At 44.2% G+C, this 26,290-nt stretch overlaps 1 protein-coding gene across 4 annotated transcripts in view; it reads left to right on the top strand.

Moving 5' to 3' along the window:
* COLEC11 (collectin subfamily member 11) overlaps positions 1–9,306 on the top strand; it is a 35,183-nt gene extending 25,877 nt beyond the window's left edge. For 2 of the 4 annotated variants that reach the window (XM_065401604.1, XM_065401603.1), the window contains 4 exons: positions 3,033–3,104; positions 3,937–3,990; positions 8,642–8,737; positions 8,915–9,306. In XM_065401604.1, coding sequence (XP_065257676.1) covers positions 3,033–3,104; positions 3,937–3,990; positions 8,642–8,737; positions 8,915–9,306 — 614 coding nt within the window. The remainder of the gene's footprint in view (positions 1–3,032; positions 3,105–3,936; positions 3,991–8,641; positions 8,738–8,914) is intronic. The other 2 variants (XM_065401606.1, XM_065401605.1) reach the window with 1 other exon arrangement.
* Positions 9,307–26,290: the final 16,984 nt, after the last annotated feature.

The raw sequence follows: 26,290 nt of genomic DNA, 5'->3' as shown, positions 1-26,290 counted from the left end.
TATTTTTAGTTATAAAATTATCTAGGCTTTAAAAAAAAATCCAGCCAAAGTACGTGATTGTGATCTGCAGCAAAGAATTCCACAAATCCTCAGCTGGCATAAATTGTCATAGCTCTAGGGACTTCAACTAAACTATGACAATTTATAAGCTGACGATCTGGCCTATTGTGTATAGTAATTTTTCCTTGAATTCATCTCATTGAATGAATGGTTCTTTCATTGTGAGACAATGCATAAAATATGTTGCATGGTTTAAATTAAGATTTGATTTCCTTTGAGAAGAAGACCACATAGGATTTTTAGTGGAAACAGTTGTAGACCAAGCTGCCTCAGGAAATGCTGGGCCAGATGGTCTCCCCTGCTCTAGTCCACTTATGCAGACTCATCGGGCAAATGGGACTTAAAGCTCGTGGAGCTCCTTAGCTGGTGTATAGCTGGCATAGCCAGTTGCTACACCATCCCCTGTGCAGTCCCTAGTATAGAGGGCTTACTGGTACGAGGAGGGTGTATGGCCAGAATGTGTTGTGCTCTGGCATGTCTGGCTGGGATGCACATGGGGGCATAGCCAGCGGGCATACTCTTTTGAGCCCCCCCCCCCCAATGCCTGGTGGTGGGATGTGCAGCAAAAAACCAAGGCTACTCCCTTTTATTGCTGTTTACAAGTCAGGACAGGGACATTTCCTGGAAAGCCTACTTGAAACAAGTCAGCTGACATAGCAGGTATTTACCAGTTCCAGATTATCCCCCCTCCCCATCCCGACGATTAATGATCTTGCTGGCTTCAGAGTTACTACACTACAGGGAAAGAGCAACTTCCAGCTCAGACAAACTTAAGTATATATAGCACCTGTATATCTACTTGGATTTGCTTAGAAGAGTTGTGGCCTACTAACCGCGGGTGGCCTGGTTTAAGCCAAGGCTTCAGTAATGTGCAGGAGTGCCCTGCCTATGCTATTAAAACAACCAGTGTTCAGCAACGGTTGTCAGACACTGGTCCCCCTAGCATTGAAAATGTTTTGGCTGCTAGTGTAGACAGGGCCAAACCATTTTCAGTATTCATTACAGAAAGCATTCTAGATACTGGGTAGCAGGAGATATGTCCCATGCTTTCGAATAGTGGGTTTTGAAGTCTGTTGACACTATCTATGCCAACAGGATAATGATTTCCCATATTGGTTGAAGGGTGTGACGGGGAAGAGCCACATTTGTGATTCTTGGCTTGCTTTCCTAGCTTAGACACATATGGTGGACCAAATTCCACTTTTGACTAGTGATGGTAGAATGTGGCCATTGATTCCAGCCAGTGGATCGGAACATCACTAATTGATTAAAACTACTTTAGTGATAAATGACATGACAGATACCTTCTGGGGAAGAGTTCAGATAAATGATACCAAGACCCACTCTACAGTGATTCATTGGCCAGATAACAGTGGTTTCTCTTCTTAAGCTTACTTTGTGTGATATATGATGATAAAGCACGGCACGTACCTCCTACAATGCACTTGTTTTCCATGAGCTATCTGAATATTCTGTTATACAGTACAACCAGGAAAAAAGGGGTCAAAGTCAGATGAAGAAAGTGAATCAAACCTTTTTCTATTAGATTTTTGTGTATACATAATGGAAAGCCAGGACGAACACTGAAAGGAGAAGAGGGTAAATTATGGCAACTGTGTTGACAATTTATGTCAGCTTTTGTAATGTGCATATTTATCCTTTATTCATTAAAAATTGCTGAGGAAGATGATTTCAAGTGACTCATTTACCACAACTCTACTTTAAAGAACTGCATGGTATCTTCATTAAAATTAATAACACTTTACATTCCTGCTGTGAATTACTTAGACTCTGTGTGTGTGTGTGTGTGTGTGTGTGTGTGTGTGTGTGTGTGTGTGTGTGTGTGTGTGTATCTAGAGGGCAAACGAAAGGCTTTCACTACTTCTCGTTATGATACTGTAACCCTTCTGCCCATCTGAGTTGGCAGCAACAAGGGCCGGGTTCATTATCTAGGGGTTCCGTTTCAATAACGCAATGCAAAACCGGCTCGAGCCCCCACCCAGTGACCTGGGACAATTACATACCACCCCCCTGGGCGCCTCTAAGAGGCAGTACTTCCCCTCTCACAAGCACGGAGTCTGAGTGTAGCAAAATCCTTTTAATAAAGGAGGGAAACAATGCGGCATTATGTTGGGGAAACACCACAAACAGGATTCATAACAAACCATGAGCAAAAGACCCACCCCCAAGTAAGTTTGGCAGTATCCTTTTCCCCTCAGGGTCTTAAGTCCAACAACCCAAAAGATCACCCCAAAGTCCCAAAAGTCCAACACTCCAAAAGAATAAGTATGCAACTGTCTCCACTGAATTTACAGAACACAAAGACTAAATTCTGCTCTCAGTTACTTTGTTGCTACTTCATTAGATCAGGGGTTAGTTTGTACTGACTTTGCTAGTGCTTTTTATGTAGCCTGTTGTAAAACTAGGCAAATATCTAGCTGAGTTTCTGTACCTCCTGGAAGACCTCTGCGTACCTCCAGAGGTACGTGTACCCATGGTTGAGAACCACAGCACTAGATGAATTGACTCATTATGCTTGAAGACTTTTAAATCTCTTAAATTCCATAATAGATTCAGCCTTTTGATCCACAAGTTTTTCTGGAATCTCCCCTTATTTTCAACAATACATTGGCATGACAAACTATCTGAGTGGAGTCATACAAAAACTTTCTTTTTATGGCTTTCAGTCAAATTCTATTTTCATTTATACCTGTGCAGTCCCAGTGAAGTCAGCTGCACTGAGAAGATTAAATATGCTTCTGTGTTATTTATGTAGCAGGCCATGGATGAGGAAAGAGCTGGACTCCTGGAATTTGACAAACCTTGGTGATCATTCATTGTAATTGCAAAGAAAATTTGCTACAACATTTTCTGCTGCCTGCCATGGAAAATGATACTGAAGTGCTGCTGGACATCTGAATAAAGCAGACAATGTTTTTAACTTGTGTCTTTGATCTTTTTGTTATGTTTAGGAGAAATGGGGGACAAAGGACAGAAGGGCAGTGTGGGTCGACATGGAAAAATTGGTCCCATCGGTTCAAAAGGTATATTTGATTCAATCTTTTTTTCTCCGGTGGTGTCTCAACTGAATAATCAATGGCCATTTATCTTTGAGATGAGTCCCATTCTTATTTAAAATTACTCAGATTGTCACAGAACTTACCAAAATATATAGCAAGTCCTATAATTTAATCACATTCTAGTCAAAGGATGGAGATCTCTGGACTAGTTGTCTTATACCCTGACACATAGCAGGATCAAGAAATCTTAGAAACCTGACTTGTGGGTAGATGAAAGAGTTTTTAAATTACATCGACCTCCAAGTGTAGGTATTTAAAGGAGAGTGGGTGGGAAGTAGGATTGTACTTTGGCAGAGGCACAGATTCAGAAGCTATGAGATCTGAATTCCTTGGCCTTCCCACTTCTTATGTGACATTGGTCAAATCATTTTGAACAGCATTTTCAATGGAGCTGTCTAATTTTAGGCTTCTAAATAAAAATTTAGACACCTAAATAAAAGTGGCCTGATTTTCAGAAGTGCTACTTCCTTACAGGTTCCACGGAAGTCATTGCTCTGTAAAGTGCCTAAGCAAGTGCTGGCACAAATAACAAGAGATGGAACAGAATTAAACTAGTTATGATGTTTGTCCCTGAATCCAGACTACACAGTTTGGGCCTGTCTTGATGATGAACTGACTGGGACAACAAATCCAAATTCTCCATCATTTGGGGCCCATCTCTACATTATGCATTTTTTTTTTGCCGTAAATCTTAGTCGTTAACAAAAAAAACCTGTTTAGAAACTTTCTGTTAATGAAACTGGTGACGCAATCCATTTGCTGAGCAGCAAAATTGATGATATTTTTCATTTTTTAGGTGAAAAGGGAGATAATGGGGATATAGGGCCACCTGGTCCTAATGGAGACCCAGGTAAACCATGATAGATCTTCAAAGTGTATAGTTTTTTAAAAAAATGTATAAATCATGTATAGTACACATTCCTTTTAAAAATGCTGAAGAATGATGTTGGAACTTAAATTTTTGAATAACCTCTTCTGATTTATGCATTGTAATTTGGATTATACTGCACATCTACAGGGTACTTTTACAAAACGTTTGTTGAGGATGCAATGACTGCTGGGAGTTGTACTGTAATTCCTTCTGGGGGTGGACAACTGCTTGAAAGAATGCTCAATAGCTCCCCACTAACTCAACATGGATTTAGTTATTCCAGAAAGCTAATGGGAGCAGGAATGCAACTTGTTCCCAGTCATTCCCAGTGTGCCAAAAGACATCTCTGGACATCCTACTTAGGCTCTAATTCTGCACTGAGAACCCTGTGGGGGACCCCTGCACCTTCATCAACTTCAGTGGGACATCTCATGGGCACAAAGCTGTGCTGTGCATGTGGTTCTCAGCGCAGGAACAAGGCCTAAGGGATTTAGGGACTTCATGCCACTGTCTACAAGGCCAACAGGCTCAGGCTTTGTAGAATTTATTGGCAGGGTAGGAGGACATATTTTCATCTATAGCAGAAGTTCTCAAACTGCGGGGTCAGGTGCCCATGGGGGAGAGGGGGGCAGAATGTATTCTGGGGGGCATGAAAAGTTTTTTGGGGAAAAGAACTTATTGCTTACCCCCAGCAATGGATAAATAACTAAGCTGATTCCTCCAGACATATCAGGTCCTCAGATGGCGCTGTGAATTTTCATGGATTTCTGCTAAGCTTGCATAGCATTATACAAAGTCATCGCCCTCTGTACGTTAATCCGTTCTTTGCTACGACATGGTGTGTGCATTTAATTGTAAGCATCAACCACAATTGCAGTTTTTCTTTTGCTCTTATTACAATGGATCGTTGGCTCTGTTTGAATCAGCCTTACTATTTTTAATATTTAGTGAGAGTTGCATGTGGATTTTTTAAGGGTATATGTACTCGTATGTTGGGGGGCAGGGGAGGTTGTAAACTACTACAAAAACAAAGAAGGGGACACAATCAAATACGTTTGAGAACCACTGATCTACAGAACTGACCTTATTTTGGTTTTCAAGAATACTGTGATTTTTGCCAGTTATGCTGGTGGAGAGAAGCTGTTTTGCAAAGCCTTTCTACACATCATCTGAGACTCTGAAAAACCATTGGATTATCAACGGGCATCCTGTTAGGAGTATGAAAAGCTTAGGGCCGGTCTACATGTAAAACATTGCAGTGGCGCATCTGTACCAGTGCAGCTGCGTCAGTGAAGATGCTGCTATATTGATGGGAGAGCTTCTCCTATCGGCGCAGCTAATCTACTTCCATGAGAGGCAATAGCTATGTTGACGGGAGAAGCGCTCCCCTTGGCATAGTGCTGTCTATGCAGGGGGGCTAGGTCGGTATAACTACATTGAGTGCCATAGTTATACCAATGTAAGTTTGTAGTGTAGACCTGACCTTAGACTCAGATGATGGGAAACAATAGACTATCGGTGCTTTTAGGACAAAAATGCAGCACCTCCCCTGCATTCTAGTATCTTTAATAGATTTTATCTTAGATAATAGAAATGGAAAAATGGAAATGTTGTTTGCATTAATTGTGTTGTTAGCAACCACTGAATGATACAAATGTAACAGATGTGGTTATTAGGTAGTGAGTAATGAACAATCAATGTTTACTAAAACATCTGCTCTTATGGGAAGGTTAGGAAGGAGCAAGGCTATGCAGTGCCTTGTATGTGAAGAGAAGAGTCTTAGGGATAGATAATGACTTGGACTGTGCCCATGCAAAAGGAGAAGGAACCCCCCTTTCACTCCTACATGGGCTACTCAGACTCTGGTCCAGGCATACAGCAGTAAGCAGCAAGGGCCTGCAAAGTACTTTAGCACGTGTGTAAGTTCCAAATGTTCTTAAGAGGTTTGCTGAAGTGAGATGGACTTAGACAGGTGTTTAAAAGCTTTGCTGAGTCAGGGCTTAGTATGTGCTAGCTGCACTAGCCTAGGAATAGCCACAGGAGACACACTTCTGAGTTACGTTTCCTCCCCGGCTTTCTCTTTGCTCCATTGCCGGTTAGTAATTTACTGCTGATCTACACTACTCAAATTACTATCCATGTGTACTGGCGTACAATTTGGCCTTTAACCTCTGCTGTGTCTGCCATTTTAGGGCCAGATTCTGCCAATTTACTCACCTGAAGTAGTACTTTACTTTACGAGCAGTCCCATTTATTTCAGTAGTACTACTCATGGAGTAAGGCACTACTCTACCTGCAGAATCTGGCTCAAAGCCTTCGGAGGGGAGATTTTTCAAAGGCTAGGTACCCAACTCACAATGAAAGTCAGTAAGTACCAGTACAGGTACATAAGGGTGGCAGAATCTGGCCCTAAAAGGGAAGATACAGTACAGGTTAAGGGTCAGATTCTAACCAGCAGTGAATTACAGTGCTCTGGGAGCAAGGAAGAAGCAGGGAAGGAAATGGGAGTGGGCACCAAACTACTATTTTTGACTTTGAAAATCCCCCCTAAGTTGTGGAAAGCACCCATAAGTTTTTCTCATGGAATTACCATTTATTATTCTAATTCATGGGCCAGAATGCCAAGTTAACATAATGCAATTCTCTGACTTGGGTGTTCCAGTTTGCAAATGAGTGCTCAGATTGGCACTTCTTTACTATTTGTATTATTGTAGTGTCTAGCAGACCTTGTCATGGACTAGGACCCCATTGTGCTAGGTGCTGTACAAACAAAGAGTAAATTATATTCCCTGCCCCAAAGAGCTTAACATCTGCATGTGAGACAAGAGACAGATAGATACTGTGACAAAGTTTCCTCCTCTATCTTGGTGGGTCCTGCGCTTATTGGCGGATTTTCTTGCCTCAGAGATTCACCATGTGGGTTGGGGAACAGCCCAGAGACCTTCCCCTCTGGGAGAACCCACAGTCCAGGTCAATTGGGAGGTTTGGGGGGAACCCGGGCCTGCCCTCTGCTCCGGGTTCCAGCCCAGGGCCCTGTGGACTGCAGCTGTCTATAGTGCCTCCTGTAACAGCTGCATGACAGCTACAACTCCCTGGGCTACTTCCCCATGGCCTCCTCCAAACACCTTCCTTATTCTCACCACAGGACCTTCCTCCTGGTGTCTGATAACACTTGTACTCCTCAGTCCTCCAGCAGCACACCCTCTCAGCTCCTCTTGCTCCCAGCTGCTCACACTCGCACCACAAACTGAAGTGAGCTCCTTTTTAAAACCCAGGTGCCTTGATTAGCCTGCCTTAATTGATTCTAGCAGCTTCTTCTTAATTGGCTCCAGGTGTCCTAATTAGCCTGCCTGCTTTAACTGGTTCTAGCAGGTTCCTGATTACTCTAGTGCAGCCCCTGCTCTGGTCACTCAGGGAACAGAAAACTACTCATCCAGTGACCAGTATATTTGTCCTCTCCCAGACTCCTGTACCCCCCTGGTCTGGGTCTGTCACAATACAGACAATCAGATGCGGGAGTACAATGAGATAACATGGTCGGTATGATGGACTGCGGTACCAGTGCGCCAGCAGCCTAACTGTTGTTGCATTTTTTTGGAGGCACGGTGGGAAAGGGGAGTTATAAGGAGGGTTTTGAAGGAGGACAATGAAGTGGCTTTGCAGATATTTACGGGGAGCTCCTCCCACATGTGAGGGGCAGAATTGGAGAAAGCACAAAAGTGCTTGTTTGAAAATGTAACAAATGGGCCATGGAGGCTGACGTTACAGGCAGATCTGGGGCAGGAGCTGACTTGTCAAAAATACTGAATGAGAGCTGATAGGTGGGGGTGGGATTAGACAGTTAGGTACCTAAACTGGATATTAGCATGATTAAATACAGGTTTGAATACCTATATGCAGAACTGGGTGCCTTACCTGGAACCTAGTTTTCAAAACTGGGCTCTCAGAAGTTACCTTTTTAATAATCTCATACAAATTGCTTTTTTCAGACCATTGTAAATTTGGGATAATGGGCAGAATTCTAGAGTCTTAAGTCTTTTATTGGAAGAACTATAACAAACTAACACTTTTGAAATGGCCAGAACTGTCTTTTAGGGCTAATTATAAGTATTACATAATAGGAGTCAAACATCTGCCTCTGATCTGCTGTATAGATAGATTCCTCATGCAGAGCAAATGCAGAATATGCCATACAGATTTCCTGTGTGGAAAAGAGATCTGCAGTGAAGATGGAAGAGGAGAATTTTGCCTTATATATGCATCACTGAGAACTCAGAAGTTTAAAGACGTCCTATTTTTGTTCCTAGCGGACCGTTGTCTGCCACATGTTTGGCACTAATTGGCACCATTGTTTGGGATCTCCTCAGAGAGGCCAAGGACTGAGGTGGCATAGATAGTGAACTGAACTCTTATAGGTAGACCCAAAGGTCAGAGTGAAGGATGTTGGTGGGTCAACATGGGGAAGTTTGCACGGTTGCTGCCTATGATTAGACAGAGAATTTCACTCTCTGGGGTTATCAGGCTAGCCCCTTTTGTGAGCAATACATTCACATAAATATATTTCATGAAACATTTTTATTTATGTTTGTATATACAATTTAACAGCAAGCACCCACCCTGATCTCTGCAGGCATCCCTTGTGAATGCAGCCAGCTAAGGAAGGCTATTGGGGAAATGGATATCCAAGTGGCCCAGCTGACAACTGAATTAAAATTCATAAAAAATGGTATGTTTATTTTGTATGTTTCTCCCTTTCCAAGTGCCCTATTTTTTTTAATGATGAAGCTGCTCTTAAAGGATATGGCCATTTCATATTTGATTTGTGTATCTATTTTTGTGGTGTGCATTAAGTTGGTTTATAGAAATGCGAGTGCTCACTTTTCAGCACTGCCCTCCCCCGCAGCTGTCGCTGGTGTGCGTGAGACAGATAATAAGATATACCTACTGGTGAAAGAAGAGAAAAGATATGTGGATGCCCAGCTCTACTGCCATGGAAGAGGAGGAACACTGACCATGCCCAAGGATGAGAATACCAATAGTCTGATTGCTTCTTACATCAATCAAGCAGGGCTCACCAGAGTTTTCATTGGGATCAACGACCTGGAAAAAGAGGGCAATTTTGTGTATTCTGATCGATCACCCATGCAGACCTTCAACAAATGGCGCAGCGGCGAACCCAATAATGCCTATGATGAGGAGGACTGTGTGGAAATGGTGGCCTCTGGTGGATGGAATGATGTTGCCTGTCACATTACAATGTATTTTGTATGTGAATTTGACAAAGAAAATGTGTGAGGATGTCTGCTCCGTCCCCCTCCCCCATTTGAAGCAGATTGTATAACTTACCCCTTGTTTATAAAGTACTAGTTATATTTTACAAGTATATAACATCAGTGTTGTACAGCTGTAAATATAATTAGGTATTTCAAATATCAATATTTACCCTTCAGAAGGGAAGAGCAGAGTTAAATAAGACATAGTTTGTCTTGCCCTAAGAAAATATGTATCTAGATAAGGTCCATATTCTGCCCTCACTGCAATTAATGAATGAGGTTGCATGACAGCAATGGAGGGCAGAATTTGGCTCTTTGTTGTTATAATATTGTTTCTGAAGACGTAGATTCTTGATATTGTTTTATCTTAACAACATTTTTAATTGTTAATTGCTCATACTGGTTTACAAAGATGACATTTCTGGCTATTTCAAGCCATAAGGAAAAGTTTTTGTATCCTCTAGCTACTTAATACAACTATTGCAATAGGGTTCTGAATGGGCAGGCTTTGTACCTGTTTCTGTGACACATACACAAGCAAACCAACCCATCAGTTCTACCATTTTTGTAACATCTTCTTATTAAACTGTTTGCAAATAACAACACAGAGACACACTTCAATGAGCGAACTCATTTACACTGCCTTGGGGAGTCTAAATGGCTCAGAATTCAGTACTAGACGGGGAGAAGCCAACGTTGTGTTTCTTCAGAAAATGCAATGCCAGGTTCTGTTTGTTTTACACGTTGTTTAACTGAGGGTGGGACTGTGCATAAACTATTTGAGTAATAAAAGAATTTGCCAAAGGAAGCCAGAGCCAGTTCTCTAAAGTTGTATTTGAGCCCTGCTGGGACACTCTTGGATGGCATTCCAGCACTTTTTTTGGGAGCTGAAATGGCATTTTATGGCCCTTCGGATACTTGCATTCTGGCACTTCTTGAGTGCAGCACTCACTAGTCTATTTTTGCTTAAGATATTCGTGATTGATATTTTTGGTTACAAAACACAAGGAGGGCTTCCTGAGTACATCATGAGTCTCACAAAATCTTTGTTGTCCAACAGTTCCTTTCACTGGGACAAATGCTGAAGTCTTCACTTAGCTTTCACTCTGTCCTTAACTTGATGTCAGCGGAAGATTGGCCTTAGTAAGGACTCTAAAAAGGGCCAAATTCTCTGCAGGCATAAATGAACACAGCTCCATTGACTTCAATGGATTTCATTCATTTGTCCCAGCAGAGAATTTATCTCTGAGTAAGGACTTCAGGAATTGGTCCTTTATTTTGTTCTTGTGATTACTACTCTTCCTTGCTACTCTTCATGGCTATATCTTCTCTTAAATAAAATCTTATTTATTTAAAAAAAATTTCAGTTCCCCCATAGGGATATAGTTCCAAAGGAATGCAGTAAGTCATTTTGCCCCACTTATTTGTGTATCCAATTCACAACTGCATGTGACTGAAAAATGTGGTATATTTTTGAAGGGTATAACTGGACAAAAAGAGTTATGAATATTGGATATTTGTAGTGGCCTGTTGCAATTCCTCTTGTCTTTTAGTCAACTGCTCTACATATGAAGGTCACTGGGAAACCTCTGTCTATTGTGTTTTTCAGACAGTGTGGTTATACAATGTTTTAAATATTTTTTAAGGGTAAACAACACTAAATATGAGACAATCACAAAGCATGTATGATCAATCTGGAAGAAATATCTAGAAGAAACTCAAAACAGGGTTGGCGTGTGATTTCAGATAGCCTCCACATATTAGGCAAGACCAAATTAATAAGCTACTGTACAGTGCTACTGTTAATGGAAGATTACTGACCATAGGACTTTTGCTTAGTTCCTCAAAGCATTACAGCATTTGAAATTACATGTTAATTTTATTCTCAAGGAAATAAACAATTTCATCCTGGCATGCTAACTGTTGTGAAGTTGAACCTGTTATAAAGGTTTACTCATGAACTCCTAAAACTTTATATTATATATATTATATATTATATTATATAATATATATTCTATATATTAGAATATTATTCTAATATATGCAAATCATGCAGGCCATAGTGCTAGAGAGCCATAACCCTAAAGAACAATTCAGATGGTGACTGGTTCTGCTTGCCAGCGTTTCTTTCTGGTACAGGTAAAGTATGGCTCATGTGCGTTAGGGCTTTAACTGAGATCTCAAATAATCTTGGTGTGATTGTACACTTACATACAAAGGTTCTTAGTCTACAAAATCTGAGAAGGGCTAAAAATTTATTCCTGTGGGTCAATTTGCACCCAGGGAATATTCCCTTTTGAGTTTTGCAATGGTTTGCCTCCTGCTAATAAAAATCCCCAGAGGCTTTTAAACCACCAATATGTTTGGGTCAAGTCATTGTAGCTGTATGGTGATAAATAAGGGCAATCTAAGCCTGGGTTCCACTTGACTAGAGCTGCCTGCCTAGGATGGCACTTGCCCACATAAAGTATCTTGAAGACACTTTGTGTGCCTAAGCTGTCAGCTTTGCCCACTCTTTACCCATTTTTGCAAGATACTGATGTGGTGGGTTGATTCTGCTTGTATGAATCTATACCCTCTTTGCAGATTCCTTCGGATGAGCTAGAAAACAGGCCTGCATGCCTAAAAGCCTTACTTGAGCTGGGCAGCAGGCACACAACATTTTCACAGATTTATAGAGTGTTTAGTGAACAATCTGAATTTCTACTCAAATTGCTATTTAATATTAAACAGCAGAAAACCCATTTATTTCCCTCCATTTTTCTGTGTGTGGTGTTCTGTTCCATCGGGGGGGGGGGGGGGGCGGGGGGGGGGGGAAGAGAGAGAGAGAGAGTGTGTGTGTGTGTGTGTGTCTGCTCTACAGCCTTAGCTAACAGCCATATGGCTTTTAGCTCATGCAGTAGAAGCTCATGCACTAGGCTCCAGGTTCAGTTCTGCCTGCCGACGACCAGGGTCTGTCCGTGTTCCAAGTGAGGTCTCATCCGGGATTTCAACTGGGAAGTCTCTGAAGCTCGGGATGTACTTCCTCAGCTAGGGGTATGTATGTAACCCACACATCTCCTGGGTGTGGTGTTCTGTCCCATCTAGTGGCACTGAGACCACTTAGAGAGAAAGAGATTAATGAGTCTGCTCTAAAGCCTTACCTAGCAGGCATATGGCTTTTAGCTCATGCGGTAGAGATTCATGCACTAAGCTCCAGAGGCCCCCAGGTTCGAGTCCGCTTACCAACAACTGGGGTCTGTCGGTATTACACTTACACCATATTTTCAACAGCTTTTGAAGTATGAAATAAAAGGGAAACCAACTGTATTGTTAAGATCTTTCTATATCCTTGTTCACTATAGATTGTCAGAGCCCTAACTCCACTGTGTGGGGAGGTAGGGCTCAACATTACTCAGTCCTCATTGCTCAGGGTGGGTCTTTGGCTGTGCTGCGGGGAGTCACAACTCACTCTCTGTTCTGTGGGGAAGGAGGACCTCTGTACTGCCCCTTACACGGGGCAGATTATAAAGCTACAGTCTAGCAAACTACGGCCTGCGGGTTGGATCCGGCCCACCAGCTGTTTTAAGGCGTCCCTCGAGCTCCCGCTGGGGACCGCGGTCTGGGGCTTGCCCCGCTCCGGTGCTCCAGCCAGGAAGCAGGGTCAGAGGCCAATCCACACGGCTCCCAAAAGCAGCGGCATGGCCCCGCTGTGCTGCTTCAGCCGGGGAGCAGGATCAGGGGCCGTTCCACGCTGCTTCTGGAAGCAGTGGCATGGTCCCGCTCCAGCTCCTGCATGTAGGGGCAGCCAGGGGGCTCCGCTCTTCATGCTGTCCCTGCCCCAAGCGCCGCCCCCGCAGCTCCCATTGGCCAGGAACTGCGGCCAATAGGAGCTGCAGGGGCGGCGCCTACGGATGGGGCAGCGTGCAGAGCCGCCTGGCTGCGGCTCCGCATAGGAGCTGGAGTAGGGACATGGGTGCTGCTTCCAGGAACCACTTGAGGTAAGCACCTCTTGGAGTCTGCACCCCTGAGCCTCTCCCAGTGCCTCAACTCCCTGCCACAGCCCTGATCCCCCTCCTACCCTCCGAACCCCTCGAACCAAGCCTGGAGCACCCTCCTGCACCCCAAACCTGTCATCCCCAGCCCCACCCCAGAGCCTGCACCCCCCAGCCGGAGCCTGCACCCCGTCCCACACCACAACCCCCTACCCCAGTCCTGATTCCCCCTCCCGCCCTCCAAACCCCTCAGTTCCATCTTGGAGCACCCTCCTACACCCCAAACTCCTCATCCCCAGCCCCACCTCAGAGCCTACACCCCCAGCTGGTGCCTGCACCCTTCCCACACCCTACTCCCCCAGCCTGGAACCCCTTCCTGCACCATGAACTCCTCATCCCCAGCCCCACCCCAGAGCCCACACCCCCAGTCAGAGCCTTCACTCCCTCCCGCACCCCAACCCCAATTTTATGAGCATTCATGGCCCGCCATACAATTTCTATTTCCAGATGTGGTCCTTGGGCCAAAAAGTTTGACCACCCCTGGTCTAGCCCTATGGGCCAGGTCCAAAGGCTACTGAAGTGAATGGCAAGAATCCTAGGGTATGTCTACTCTGGATCTGAGCTTGTGGACTCCGTTTCCAAGCCTGTGCTTGAGCGTCCACACTGCATTATAAATCTGGGTTTAAAATTGTTGGACCCAGGACTCAGCCATGCTAATTTGTTCATACTGCACTGTATGGACCTTCTGACTTGGGCCTGTGGCTTGACCTGCACCCACACTGCAAAGTGACAGGGCTTGGACCTGAGTCACAGTAGGACGTAGGCTCTGACCCATCCCCCTAGTAGGGTCCTAGGATCTAGGACCTGAGTTCTTGCTGACCCAAGTCAGACTGATATGTGTGTGGACGGAAGTGGGGATTGGGCTCAAACCCGAGTCACAGCCCAGGCTTAGTGTGCAATTTAGATATACCCTATTGAGTTCATGTAGGCATGCGTCTGACGAAGTGGGTATTTACCCACGAAAGCTTATGCTCCAATACATCTGTTAGTCTTAAAGGTGCCACAGGACTCTCTGTTGCCTATTGAGTTCAGTAGTCATTAGATCAGCTCCTGTCACTAGTGATGGAACCAATGACCACTGACTATTCTAATAAATAAGGGAGATGAAACAGTAACATTTTTTGGCATGGACTTTGTTTGAAAATAGTTGTATTGGTGAGATTTTTTTTTTAGTTGGGAAAAGAAAAATTATTGGTATTTTTCATACACATCAAGAAACATATTATACTTGTTATGTACTTCTATGGAAGATGTTAAGAACACATGAGCAAAAAGCAACTGTAAGTGTGAACTAGAAGGTCTCCCAAGAAGCTAATACAAGGTTTATGTCAATCTGCACTTGGTTGTCTTTTTTTCTTGTTCAATATTTGTCCATAAACATTAAAAGAAAATGTTTTTACCTAAGTGATGGACATGTAGGGTGTGTCTTGGGAAACCTGTCAATCAATCAAACAGTCTTCTATGTAGTGATTTCTTCAGGCCCCTGAATCAATCCTTCATATAAAACACATTTATTTTAGTCAAAATAATGTATTCAGTGTATTTTACAGCGTAAGGATGTTTTATTATGTAGCACCAGCACATTTGAAAATATGTTTCAAAGACACTTGACAGGTGAACAGCTCACTCACACTGTGGCTATTGTGTATCCATGAGTTATAAGCTTGTTTAGATCAAAAAGCAGAGGAAGACTAAAGATAAGTCCATTGTATACCAAAAATAGAGCACTTTTATTGGAATTCTATAAGGAAAATGATTGACTCTCTTTACATAAGTTCAGGTAACACCAGTTGAGATAATAATGAACCTGTTACCAAATTGGTGGGAAGCTTTGGCCCTTGTAGGACTCTGGCCTGAACTGGTCCACGGCCTGGAGACTTATTTCATGGGGCTCTAGCTTTCATTTTGTTTCAGCCTATCAGCTAACTCCTAACTTTCCAGTTCCCAATCCCATAGCTTTGTGTGTATGTGTGTCTCATATCTATTTAGTCTCCAGCTTTTAACTGGAGAGTCCAACTTTCTTTGTTTCTCTCTCTGGCCTCTGGTATTGAGTGATCCTCTGCCACCTTGGAATTTGTAGTGAATTTTCTGTGCCTCCTACTTGCGTCAGGCAAGGCACATAGGAGGTGTAACCAGGAGCAGATAAAGCATCCTCTCCCTCCCGATTCTACAAGGGTGTCTCTGCCTCCCTGTTCCTTCCCCTCACTGAAGGCCCCTGCAGCACCAAACCCATCCATCAGCATCATTCCCTGTGAAACAGTGCTCTTAGGGGGAACCTGAGCCTGCTGTTGTAATGGAGAGGTGCCTGACCACTATGAGGTACTGGAGGGAAAAACTGATTTTGTGTTGTGATGAGTTTTGACTGTTTGGGAGGGGAAATTTTTTTTGTTGGGAATTGATTTTATGGATGGAAAGAACTGATCATGTGAATGGGGAACTGACTAATTTTGGCAGGTGAAGAGAGAACTGATTCTTTGTGGATGAAATCTTGGTGGACTGTGGAGGAGGGGTTTGAGGAGAGTTGCATAGTTAAGGTGTTTAGAAGGGAGCATTTCAATTTAGCATGGGGAGAAAATTACTTTTAGGGGAAGGGAGGGACAAAGAGGGAGGAAAAGGTGAGAAGTGGCTATGGTGGAGTTAACAAAGAATATGCACATCTCATGTAAATGTTACCTAGATGAGTGCTCAGGCTTTTTGGTAGGCCAGGGGAGGCAGGTCTGTAGATGAATGCCCGTGTGTGTGTGTTAAACCAGAACAAAACAGTCTGCTCCCTTACAGCAGGAAGCATGGGAACACCAACATCAACCACCCATAAAAATAGAGTTATAGAGTCATAGAGTTTAAGGCCAGAAGGAACCACCAGATCATCTAATCTGACCTCCTGTATATCACAGGCCACCAATACCACCCATCCACCTGCACACTAAACACAATAACTGGAATTAGACCAGAGTATTATAGCTTTTGGAAGGCTAAGCAATTGCGTGCCACAAGTAGAGAACAAAAGGGACTAAGATGTACCAGTGCCAGACATGAAAGTTAGGAAAACAAACCAGCACTTCCCCTTCCTTCTCAGGTGAGTGACAGAGTGAGGAGACGAGGGATAGAGAGGATAGAGGAGAGATCAAGTGATAAAGCTGAAGGAAGAAGAACATATGGCAGAGGTGAGTGAGAATGAGTGTGTGCGTGCTTGTGTGAAAGAAAAGACAATGTGTATGGGTGGGGGTGTCTGAAAAAAGAAAGGGAGGAGCCCAAATGAACATCTGATCTTTGGCCACATGGGGGACGTCTACACTTTGATAAAAGACCCGCGGCATGGGTACGGCTGGCTTGGGTCAGCTGACTCAGGATTGTGGAACTCAGGCCTCCGAACTATAAAATTACAGTGTAGATGTATGAGCTCAGCCTAGAGCCCAGGCACTGAAATTCCTTGAGGGAGAAGGTCTCAGACCCTGGGTTCCAGCCTGAGCCTGAACATCTACACTACAATTTTTAGACCAGCAGCCTAAGCCCCACAAGCCTGAGTCAGCTGACCTGGGCTCTGAGACTTGGTGGCATGGTTTTTTTTAATTGTACCCATAATTCATGACTGTGAGACCATGAAGAAGTACCAGTGCCCTCCACACTAGTGATATAGTAGGGATAATAGAGAAACAGACAAAGTGGGTGAGATAATACATGTTATTGGACCAACTTCTGCTGGTGAGAGCAGTGTTGGATTAATGCATGGAGCCCAGGTCCAGGAGCCTCGGCCAATTTGGGGGCCTCTGCAGGAGCGCCGGAACTTGTGTAGAAGTGGAGGGGCTACTGGCACTGGAACAGTGACCCTGCCTCCTGCTCCTCCTCTTCCCCCGAGGCCCTGACCGTGGCAAAGCCAGAAGCCAGAGCTAGGTAGTGGTAAGAACTGCCCAGGAAGCCTGGGCTGCTGTGGGGAGCCCTGGCCCCTCCACTTGTCCTGGCCAAAGTGCCCTAGAGCAGCCCCTGGCCCGTGTTCCCGCCCCCTGGGGTGCGCTGCCCAAGGCAGGCGGAGGGTCCAGGGCTTCCCACAGTGGCCTGGGCTCCATGGGCAGCTCTTACCATGGCCTGGCTCTGGCTTCTAGCCTGGCCAGAGGGCAAGGCCGCAGGGGAAGAGGAGGAGCAGGGGGTGGAGTCCCATGGCGAGGGGGGTAAGGCCCACCTCAGCCATCCACCAGGAAGACGCTGGTGCCACAAGCAGGGATTATGCTTCGTGGTAGGGTACTTTATCAGTTCCCCTGCTGCGAAGCACCTCCCCTGCCACTGCTGTTCCTCACCTGCCCACGGCTATTATGCCCATGTTAAAAAGTGCACAGGCAGGCCCCTCCAAACCCACCTCCCCCCGGTTCCAGCACCTCGGAGCCCCTGGAGTGTGGGGAGCCCAAATAGGGTGACCAGATGTCCCAATTTTATAGGGACAGTCCCGATTTTTGGGCCTTTTTCTTATATAGGCTCCTATTGTCCCCCACCTCCGTCCCGATTTTTCACATCTGCTGTCTGGTCATCCTAGACTCAAATGCTCTTTGTGCCCAGGACCCCAATAAATCTTAATCTGACTCTGGGTGAGAGAAACAAGCTTTTGAGTTTACACAGAGCTCTTTTTCAGTTCTGGGGTTCTCTCAGAGTATTTGGGTGGCCTGTTCCATGATGTGATCCACTTTTCTGGTGGATTGTCCTCTCACCGACAGAAGCTGGCCCAGTAAAAGATATTGCCTCACCCCCTTGTTTCTCTAATATCCTGGGGCTGACATAGCAACAACAACACTGCATACCAGTGGGGATATGTTACTGTATTCACTTTACTGGGAGCATAAGCCAGTGCTGATCATTCAAAGGTTAGATACCTAGCATAGGTGCCTGCCTGTTCTTGTAAATATAAAAATATTAAATACTGTCAAAAATTCAGCAGCTGCTGGTCTGGTGTGCAGTGTAATGGTCTCTGTGTTACCATACTATCATCTAGTGGCAGTAAGAGGCAACTAAGGCTATGTCTACATTACAGCTTATGTCAGCATAATTTATGTCACTCAGGGGTGTGAATAAACTATCCCCCCAAGTGACATAAGTTACACCGACATAAGTGCTGGTGTGGGTTGGTGGGAGCGCTTCTGCCCCCGACATAGTTACTGCTGCTTACGGGGGCTGGAGTAGTTAAGCTGACAGGAGAGTTGTAAACTCTCTAGGGTAGCTGTGCCTTAAGCTTTCTACTCTCTTTGCTTTACTGAAAGCTGATTTATAATAGGTTGGTGCCACCTACTAAAGGAAAGGTATGGGACACATTACAACATCCACAAGTCAAATTTTATTCCTGCTTCATCCTTCAGTGCAGTCATAATCATAAGTAGGTGCAAAATTTCAGGAATAGGAGAATTAAGTTATGCATTCAATTAATTGTGTTTGTCTTTCACTGAGATAAAATGTAGCAAAATAAAAGTGCAATTCATTAACTTTATCATTACAAAAATAGCATCCTTTTCTACACATCAGCTCTACTGTTTTTGTCTTAATCTAGTTCCCTGCTGTTTTATCCCCATAAATTCTATCCTGCTCCGGACACAAATTTAGGGAAAATTTGTCCTTTAAACCAGATAAGGTGTGAAATCTCTTCTAAGTGCCCAAGAAGTGTATGTAGAGGAAAATATTGTACCTGATCACTGTGCAAGGTATCACCATTGCACCCTGATTTCATGGTTGTTTCTTACCATGTCTTAAATTCATACATTTTAGGAGTAGACTAGAACTCCTGTACCCTTTAGTCTTGCCCTTGTACAAACATAGGTATCTGTCCAGAAGCCAGGGACAATATCAGTTGGATGTCCTCTCAGAGATGCAGATTTAATAGTAAACAGACTGTGGGAGATTATTTGTCACAGGTTAAAAAGAAGAGAGAATATTTAAACCAGTAATGCAAGATCAAATGGAGCATGATTGAGATTATGTACACTAAATTTGTTGCTAGGAATATAATGAAAATGAAGAGGACTCAAAGACAAACACACGTAGGAAGCTATATTAAACAAGTAGCCTAGGAAAGAAGAAAAATAATAAAAAAATCCAATATTGGAAGGTGTTTGGTTTAGTAATATGTCATGTAAAAAGAGCTGTGGGAGAAATGCAATCATGGGGCATAATTAACCTGGTATTTCCTTGCTTTGATGGCTTTGAGTCGGTGGATATTGCCTTTAATTAGCCTTAACTCGTTTGTAATGAAGTTTTACTTGGGTGAATTAGATATTTCAGTTTATCCTCACATGTTTCTTACATCTTCGTAACTCCTGAATTTATTGGTGGTAAATGGTGTAATCTGCTTTAACTGACAGTGCTTACTGTGTGAATACATTGGGAACATTATTGCAATAGCAAATGGGTAGACAAGCTGACCTCTGAGATGTTTTACTCATTTGAGGATAAGACATAGTTTTGCCATAAACCCTGAGTAAGGGGCAGCACACTATTGCATTGCCCCATGAGCTGACTGGGAACCAGAGAGTGACTCTAGTTATGCCTATTCCTGAGTTCTATGCCTGGTGCAGATTCCTTCCCCTGGCAGGCTGGCTTGGCTGTGCTGACCCACATGTTAGAGGGAGGACCCAAGCTTCTTCTCTTATCCTCTCCCTCCCAGCCCACCTGCATGAGAGGGGACTAGTGCCCCCTGGAGGCTGCTTTTCTCCCTTTGCTTGCGCTTGGCAATATATAGGAGCCAGTAGCCCCCTTGCTCATTTGTGCAGCAGCATAAGGCTAGTGATCTAGTCCTCTCGTTGGAGCACACATAGCTAAATGGTAGAGAGAGACAGGATACAGTGGTCAGCACAGCGATTAAGTCCCAAGAAGGTAACTTGGGTGCCCTTTGGGTAGGGGGAGGATTGCTATCCTACGTCCAGTGGCAAAAGCTTGAAGTAGAAGCATGGGGGCAGGTTCCAAATCCCACTTAGGAACCATAGTGTTAAGTGTTTATGTCTGAGGATCTGGGCCTACAAGGATTTTTAAGTTCTGTGCCTCCTGAGATTGGGCAGGGCCCTTATTGTGTGGACAATGGAAGGGCAGAGCTCTGACATCTACACTGGAATAAAAGACCCAGGGCATGGCCACGGCTGGCCTGGGTTAGCTGACTTGGGCTTGGTGGGCTTGGGCTGGGGGGCTAAAAATTGCTGTATAGATGTTCAGGGTTGGGCTGGAGTCCAGGCTCTGGGAGCTTCCCCCCTCTGGCTGCAAGTCAGAGGCTCATTTGCTGCTCAAGGTTCCCTTCTGTAACAGGCCAGTTATTGAACCAAATAAATAGTGAGGGTAGGTTTTGGGGAGGGATGAAGGGGGTTAGCTTGTGGTAGGGATTGATTTCTTAGGGATGGGGAATGGGTAAGGGGCATACAATGTAAGGGGGTGTATAGACCCCAGCTACCTTGAAGACAGGGGAGGGGGCAATGGAGGAAGCTCAGGGGAAGACAGAAGCTGAGACAGCTGGTCTCAATTGCAGCTCCACCAGCAAAAGGCTTTGTTTCAGTATGCATCAGAGCTGGGAGGGGTAGTGTCCATGCTCCTGGGATCACGGCAGCATGGACTATCAGTCACAGTCCGTAAAGCAGCCCTTCAGCGCAGGGCAGCGCGGCCTCGCGGCCGGAGTCTATAGCGCCACCCTTCGGTGCAGGGCAGCGCGGCCTCGCGGCCGGAGTCTATAGCGCCACCCTTCGGTGCAGGGCAGCGCGGCCTCGCGGCCGGAGTCTATAGCGCCACCCTTCGGTGCAGGGCAGCGCGGCCTCGCGGCCGGAGTCTATAGCGCCACCCTTCGGTGCAGGGCAGCGCGGCCTCGCGGCCAGAGTCTATAGCATTGGGGTGTGGCTGACCCAGTAGGGGGGCCCGGGCCCACCCGACTCCACCGGGCCCCGACCCAGGGCCCTAACAGTGGCATAGCTGCTTGCCACTGACTCAGCGGGGGGGTCCTGCCGAAACACGCTGAGTTTCCCTGGGTGGGAGGTACCACTCCGACACCCTCCCTGGGTCACTTCCTACCAGAGTCTGTGATGGGGTTTCCCAGGAGACGTCGATTCCCCTGTGTTAGGCAGGTCCAGTCGTCTCCAGGGTCTCCTCCAGTTGCTGGGGTGCAGGCGGGCTGTGGACGGCTGCGATTCCCGGCATAGTCAGAGACTGTGGCTCCGCAGGAGCTTCCCGGGCAGGTCATTCCCCTGTGGCCTCCAGCCCAGAATGAGGCAGTCTCCCTTCCTTTATACTACTAGAGCACTTGGAGCATGCCCAGTCTTGCCAGGGAGGTGGGACTTCCGCTGTCAACACCTGGGGCTTAACTCTGTCTGGGCTAGTGTGGGGTAAGCCGACCCTGTCACAGGTAGAAAGAAGGAAACTCTCCTTGAGACCCCTATGGAAAGGGCTTGAGACACCTGTGTCAAAGGACCCTGAGCCTTATCTGCATTTCTTTTAAAAGGAGCTCCAAGAGACTCCTCTTTATGTAGACCTTCTGAGAGTGAAGAGCATGTTGTATGGTGCAACCCCCTTTTTAATGCAAAAGAGAAAAGAAATCTTTGTGAATCTAAAATATAGGTGTGGGGGCCGTTCTCAAAGGGATGGAAGCTGCCAATGGAGGTATCCACAGCAGGGAAGTAGGGTGACCAGATGTCCCGATTTTATAGGGACAGTCCTGATTTTGGGGTCTTTTTCTTGTATAGGCTCCTATTACCCCCCACAGATACTGCAACTACTATATACCCTTCATCCTATACATTTTTAATTTAGTGGAGGGGGAAAAAAACCTTTGTCTACCTCATTCCACTATGTATAAAGATCCAGAATTTCAGGTGCAGCCATGGAATGCCCAGCAGAACTTGGGAGAGAAGCTGCAACAGTAACTGCAAGTTTCACAATCCTAGGCAGTGTCTGGGGGAAGTTTGAGCAGCCTAAAGCCTGCACAAGGTTAAAATGGCTTCTAATGGCCCTAAGAACTTTAGAGCAATCAGGAATTGCTGAGGTTCAGGGATTACTTCGCCAGGACCCCTTTTCCCTAGTCACATCTCCTGTGCCAACAATCAGTGTGTGTGGCATAGCAGCCAGTATGCTGGCTCTGTACCGAGGGAAGATCACAGGACAAAGAGGTAATCCTCCTGTGGCTGGTTATGCCAGCTTTAGGGCTGCTTTATGCTTGTGGCATGATGCAAAGCAGCCAAGTGCAGCCAAGAAAATGTGCCCTGAGCTAAATCCCTCCTTGAATCAGTTAGGCTGACCATGGAATATGCTGCACAAGTAAAGATATAAATAAGCTGTAGCTGTACATGTTTAAGCTCCAAAAAGAACTGCACAGAAAAATATTTATATCAGTCTAAAACAAGGAAAGATGAGCTGTTAATCTTTGCTTTTCAGAATCAATAAGTCCAGTGGCTGTTTACTGATCAGTTGCATCGCTATGCTTACTTTGGGCTGTAGACAAACATTTAAAGACTTTGACCTCTTAAAAATTTCTTATTTCTTCAGCAGACACAGGAGTGGAACAAATCATAAGGTAACATGAAAAAGCCATTGCTGATACATTTTATTTTTTGATAGGTTATTTACATTGCATGGGAGTATAAGGATATTTCAGATGGAATGCATCTTTATAAGAATTTAAGTATTTGTTTTCCAAAGTAAAGTACCTTCTAAGGTATCCTCTCAAACAATGTTTAATAACTTTTGGGTTGTCTAATTTATTTGTGATGGCATGCTTAGATCAGACAATGATGTGTCCATTTAAAAACCTAAATGGTATCTGAATTATGAAATTCTTCAGCACAAGAAAACTATAATTTTTCCCTTGAGATCTGAAGAGATATGGTTTTAGAAAATACCAGTTATGAAACATAAAGGCCTTACCCTGACCTTTCATCTTGTGTCTGCAATTGATTACAGACACAAATCATAGAATTCAGACCTCAAACTTCCTAATTGGAACTGTTAGTTGTACCTGCAGATCAGATAGTTAAACCCTGAAGTATTTATCCACAATCAAATGTGACTATAAAATTGCACGGCACCAACAATCAATTGCAGGTGCCAAAGTAGAGGCTGTTATTGAAAATATCTCTCTTAATATTTTTATGGTAGCAATGTGACAGCTGTAAATTTGGGTTTAAAATGAAAGAGGTCCCTTTTTTGATAACAGAAATACTGAAGAATATAGCAATATTAGAAATTCTATGAGCTTTCCCAAGAGACACTGCACCAAATTTTTGATATTTTTTCCATAATCCTGATCAGTATCAGTGTAACTTCATGGCATTCATTTCTTATAATGGACAGTGCCATTTGCTCAATACAAGACATACAAAGAGTACTGAAGGGATCACTTTTCTCTAAAAAGTAAAGTATCCACTGTATAGTAAGGTTTTGATTGCCAGAGTTGTTCAGTAAATGCATGTTTAACAATAGGAACCTGTAGTGTAGCCTCTTGGTGGCAGAATGTAGTAAAATGGAAGAAGTTAAATACATCAACTGGCTGCTGATTGCTCTAATTACAGTTGGAAAACATTAATGAGATAACTCAATCAGATTATAAAGAAAGCATAAAATAACCAACCATTATGGAGAAAAAAATCATATTTAGTAGGCATAATGGAAATACTGTTGAGGGCAACACGTGGTAAATTATAATAGCAGAACTTTGCTTAAGGGTGTGTCATGATGGGGTGAGGACAGAATCCTCTCCTTTCAGGTCCTGGGGGTGGGAACAAGATAATCTCCTCCCATCTTGTGGAGGAACAGCAGCACTGCTCCACAGCTCTGAGCGGTAGTCTCAGAGCTACAATAGCACCCCCAGCAATTGCATCCCGAAGCACTGAAGAGAATAAGTGATGAATCTGAAAATTCTGGACTACAGGCTCCTCTTCTTTTCCAGTTCCCAAACCCTATGCTATAATCACTTCCAGGGAGCTACTGCATAGCTGATATCTACACTGAACACAGGGGCAAACCTCTTGCACAGGCTCCATAAATCTTGCCCCTCTATCCGGTAGAATCACATCAACTCTGCATCAGCCAGGCGTCTCCTCAGCTGTGGAGGAGATGGGAGGGTTTGCTTCTTAGGGTCCTTGTCAGTGCTCTGGTGGCAAACCACTTTTGAGTTCTGAGGGCAACCTAGAATGAAGCCTTCAGGGTTTTGTCCACTCCTCTCCCTGTCCTCCTCCTTCCTACCTTTCTGCGCTATCCCAGTCTGCGGTAAATTTGAAAACAGCAAATACTGTTTCTGTAACCAAATGAAATGGGTCATTTCTCATTATTGCAGGCTCACTGCAGAAATGTCACCCAAGTAGGTGCCAATGTTCTTCAGGGGCAGCATATTTATTACTACTAGGATTACAGTACAGCAGAGGTGCCTGGTGCTTTACAGATCAACTAGAGATGGAGTCCCTGACCTGAAGAGCTCATAGTTAGACAAGAACATAAACACAGGGAGAAGCTATGAGGAAACAAGGGTGGCCCTACATGTAGTTCCCCTCCCCAGGCTGGCAGGAGCATGAAGTATCTGCACAAGGAGTATGTGCGTATACCTCCTGACACAGGAACCATTGGCAGACCATGCCACCTGGCCCCTAGACAGTGGTCTGGGATACAGTAATTATTCTAATATGATTGTTGGTATAATGTTTATCTACAGACCAAGGGAGGGTTCCAACCTTGGACTAGAGTCACCCACACTAGATGTATATTTCCTTGCATCTGAATGACAAGGGGATTCACCCTGGAGGAGGGCAGGCCGGCAACAAAAATGATTAGGGTTTCCCGGAGGGAATGAACAGGTAATCATCAAATGATCCATTCCCTGTCACTCAGGGAATGGCAAACAGAGGCTATGGACACCATCCCTGCCCATCCTGGCTAATAGCCATTGGTGGATCTATCCTCCATGAATTTATCTAGTTCTTTTTTGAACCCTGTTACAGTCTTGGCCTTCACAACATCCTCTGGCAAAGAGTTCCACGCGTTGACTGTGTGTTGTGTGAAGAAATACTTCCTTTTGTTTGTTTTAAACTTGCTGCCTATTAATTTCATTTGGTGACCCCTAGTTCTTGTGTTATGAGAAGGAGTAAATAGCATTTCCTTATTTACTTTCTCCACACCAGTCATGATTTTATAAACCTCAATCATATCCCCGTTTAGTAGTCTCTTTTCCTAGCTGAAAAGTCCCAGTTTTGTTAATCTCTCCTCATACAGAAGCAGTTCCATACCCCTAATCATTTTTGTAGCCCTTTTCTGAACCTTTTCCAATTCCAATATATCTTTTTTGAGATGGGGTGACCACATCTGCACACAGTATTCAAGATGTGGGCGTACTATGGATTTATATAGAGGCAATATATTTTCTGTCTTATTATCTATCCCTTTCTTAATGATTCTCAACATTTTGTTCGCTTTTTTGATTGCCGCTGCACATTGAGTGGATATTTTCAAAGAACTATCCACAATGACTCCAAGATCTCTTTCTTGAGTGGTAACAGCTAATTTAAATCCTATCATTTAATACTTATAGTTGGGATTATAAACTCTCCAGGGAAGGGATCTTGTTTGTTTTTACAGCATCTAACACAATGCAGCCCCTCCTGATTGGTGCCTCTGGGTATTACTGTTAATAATAAAAATGATGTTGGTGATAATTAATAGAAGGTGAACTTTGATATTGTGATGCAAGAAGATAAATTAAGAATCTACTATTTACAGCTTTGGAAAATATGTGGACTTTTTATTTATTAACATTTGGTTTAACTCTCACACCTAATCATATTTTTGTTTATCTCAGATAGATGCATATTATAAATCAATAGAAATGGTAAAAGCGTATCCTGAATGTACGTGCAGTTATTTTTCTTCCAACAAGTAAATAACCCATTCCTGGAGTCCAAGTTTTCTCTGACTGCTGAGAAGCCAGGACAGAATTCATGAAATGACAAGTTATGCTGAACATGCTCCTTTTAATTTCTCTCGTTT

This window comes from Emys orbicularis, chromosome 3 (genome assembly GCF_028017835.1).
Source record: "Emys orbicularis isolate rEmyOrb1 chromosome 3, rEmyOrb1.hap1, whole genome shotgun sequence".
Lineage (NCBI taxonomy): Eukaryota > Metazoa > Chordata > Testudines > Emydidae > Emys > Emys orbicularis.
This window is presented reverse-complemented; position numbering and strand designations above follow the sequence as displayed.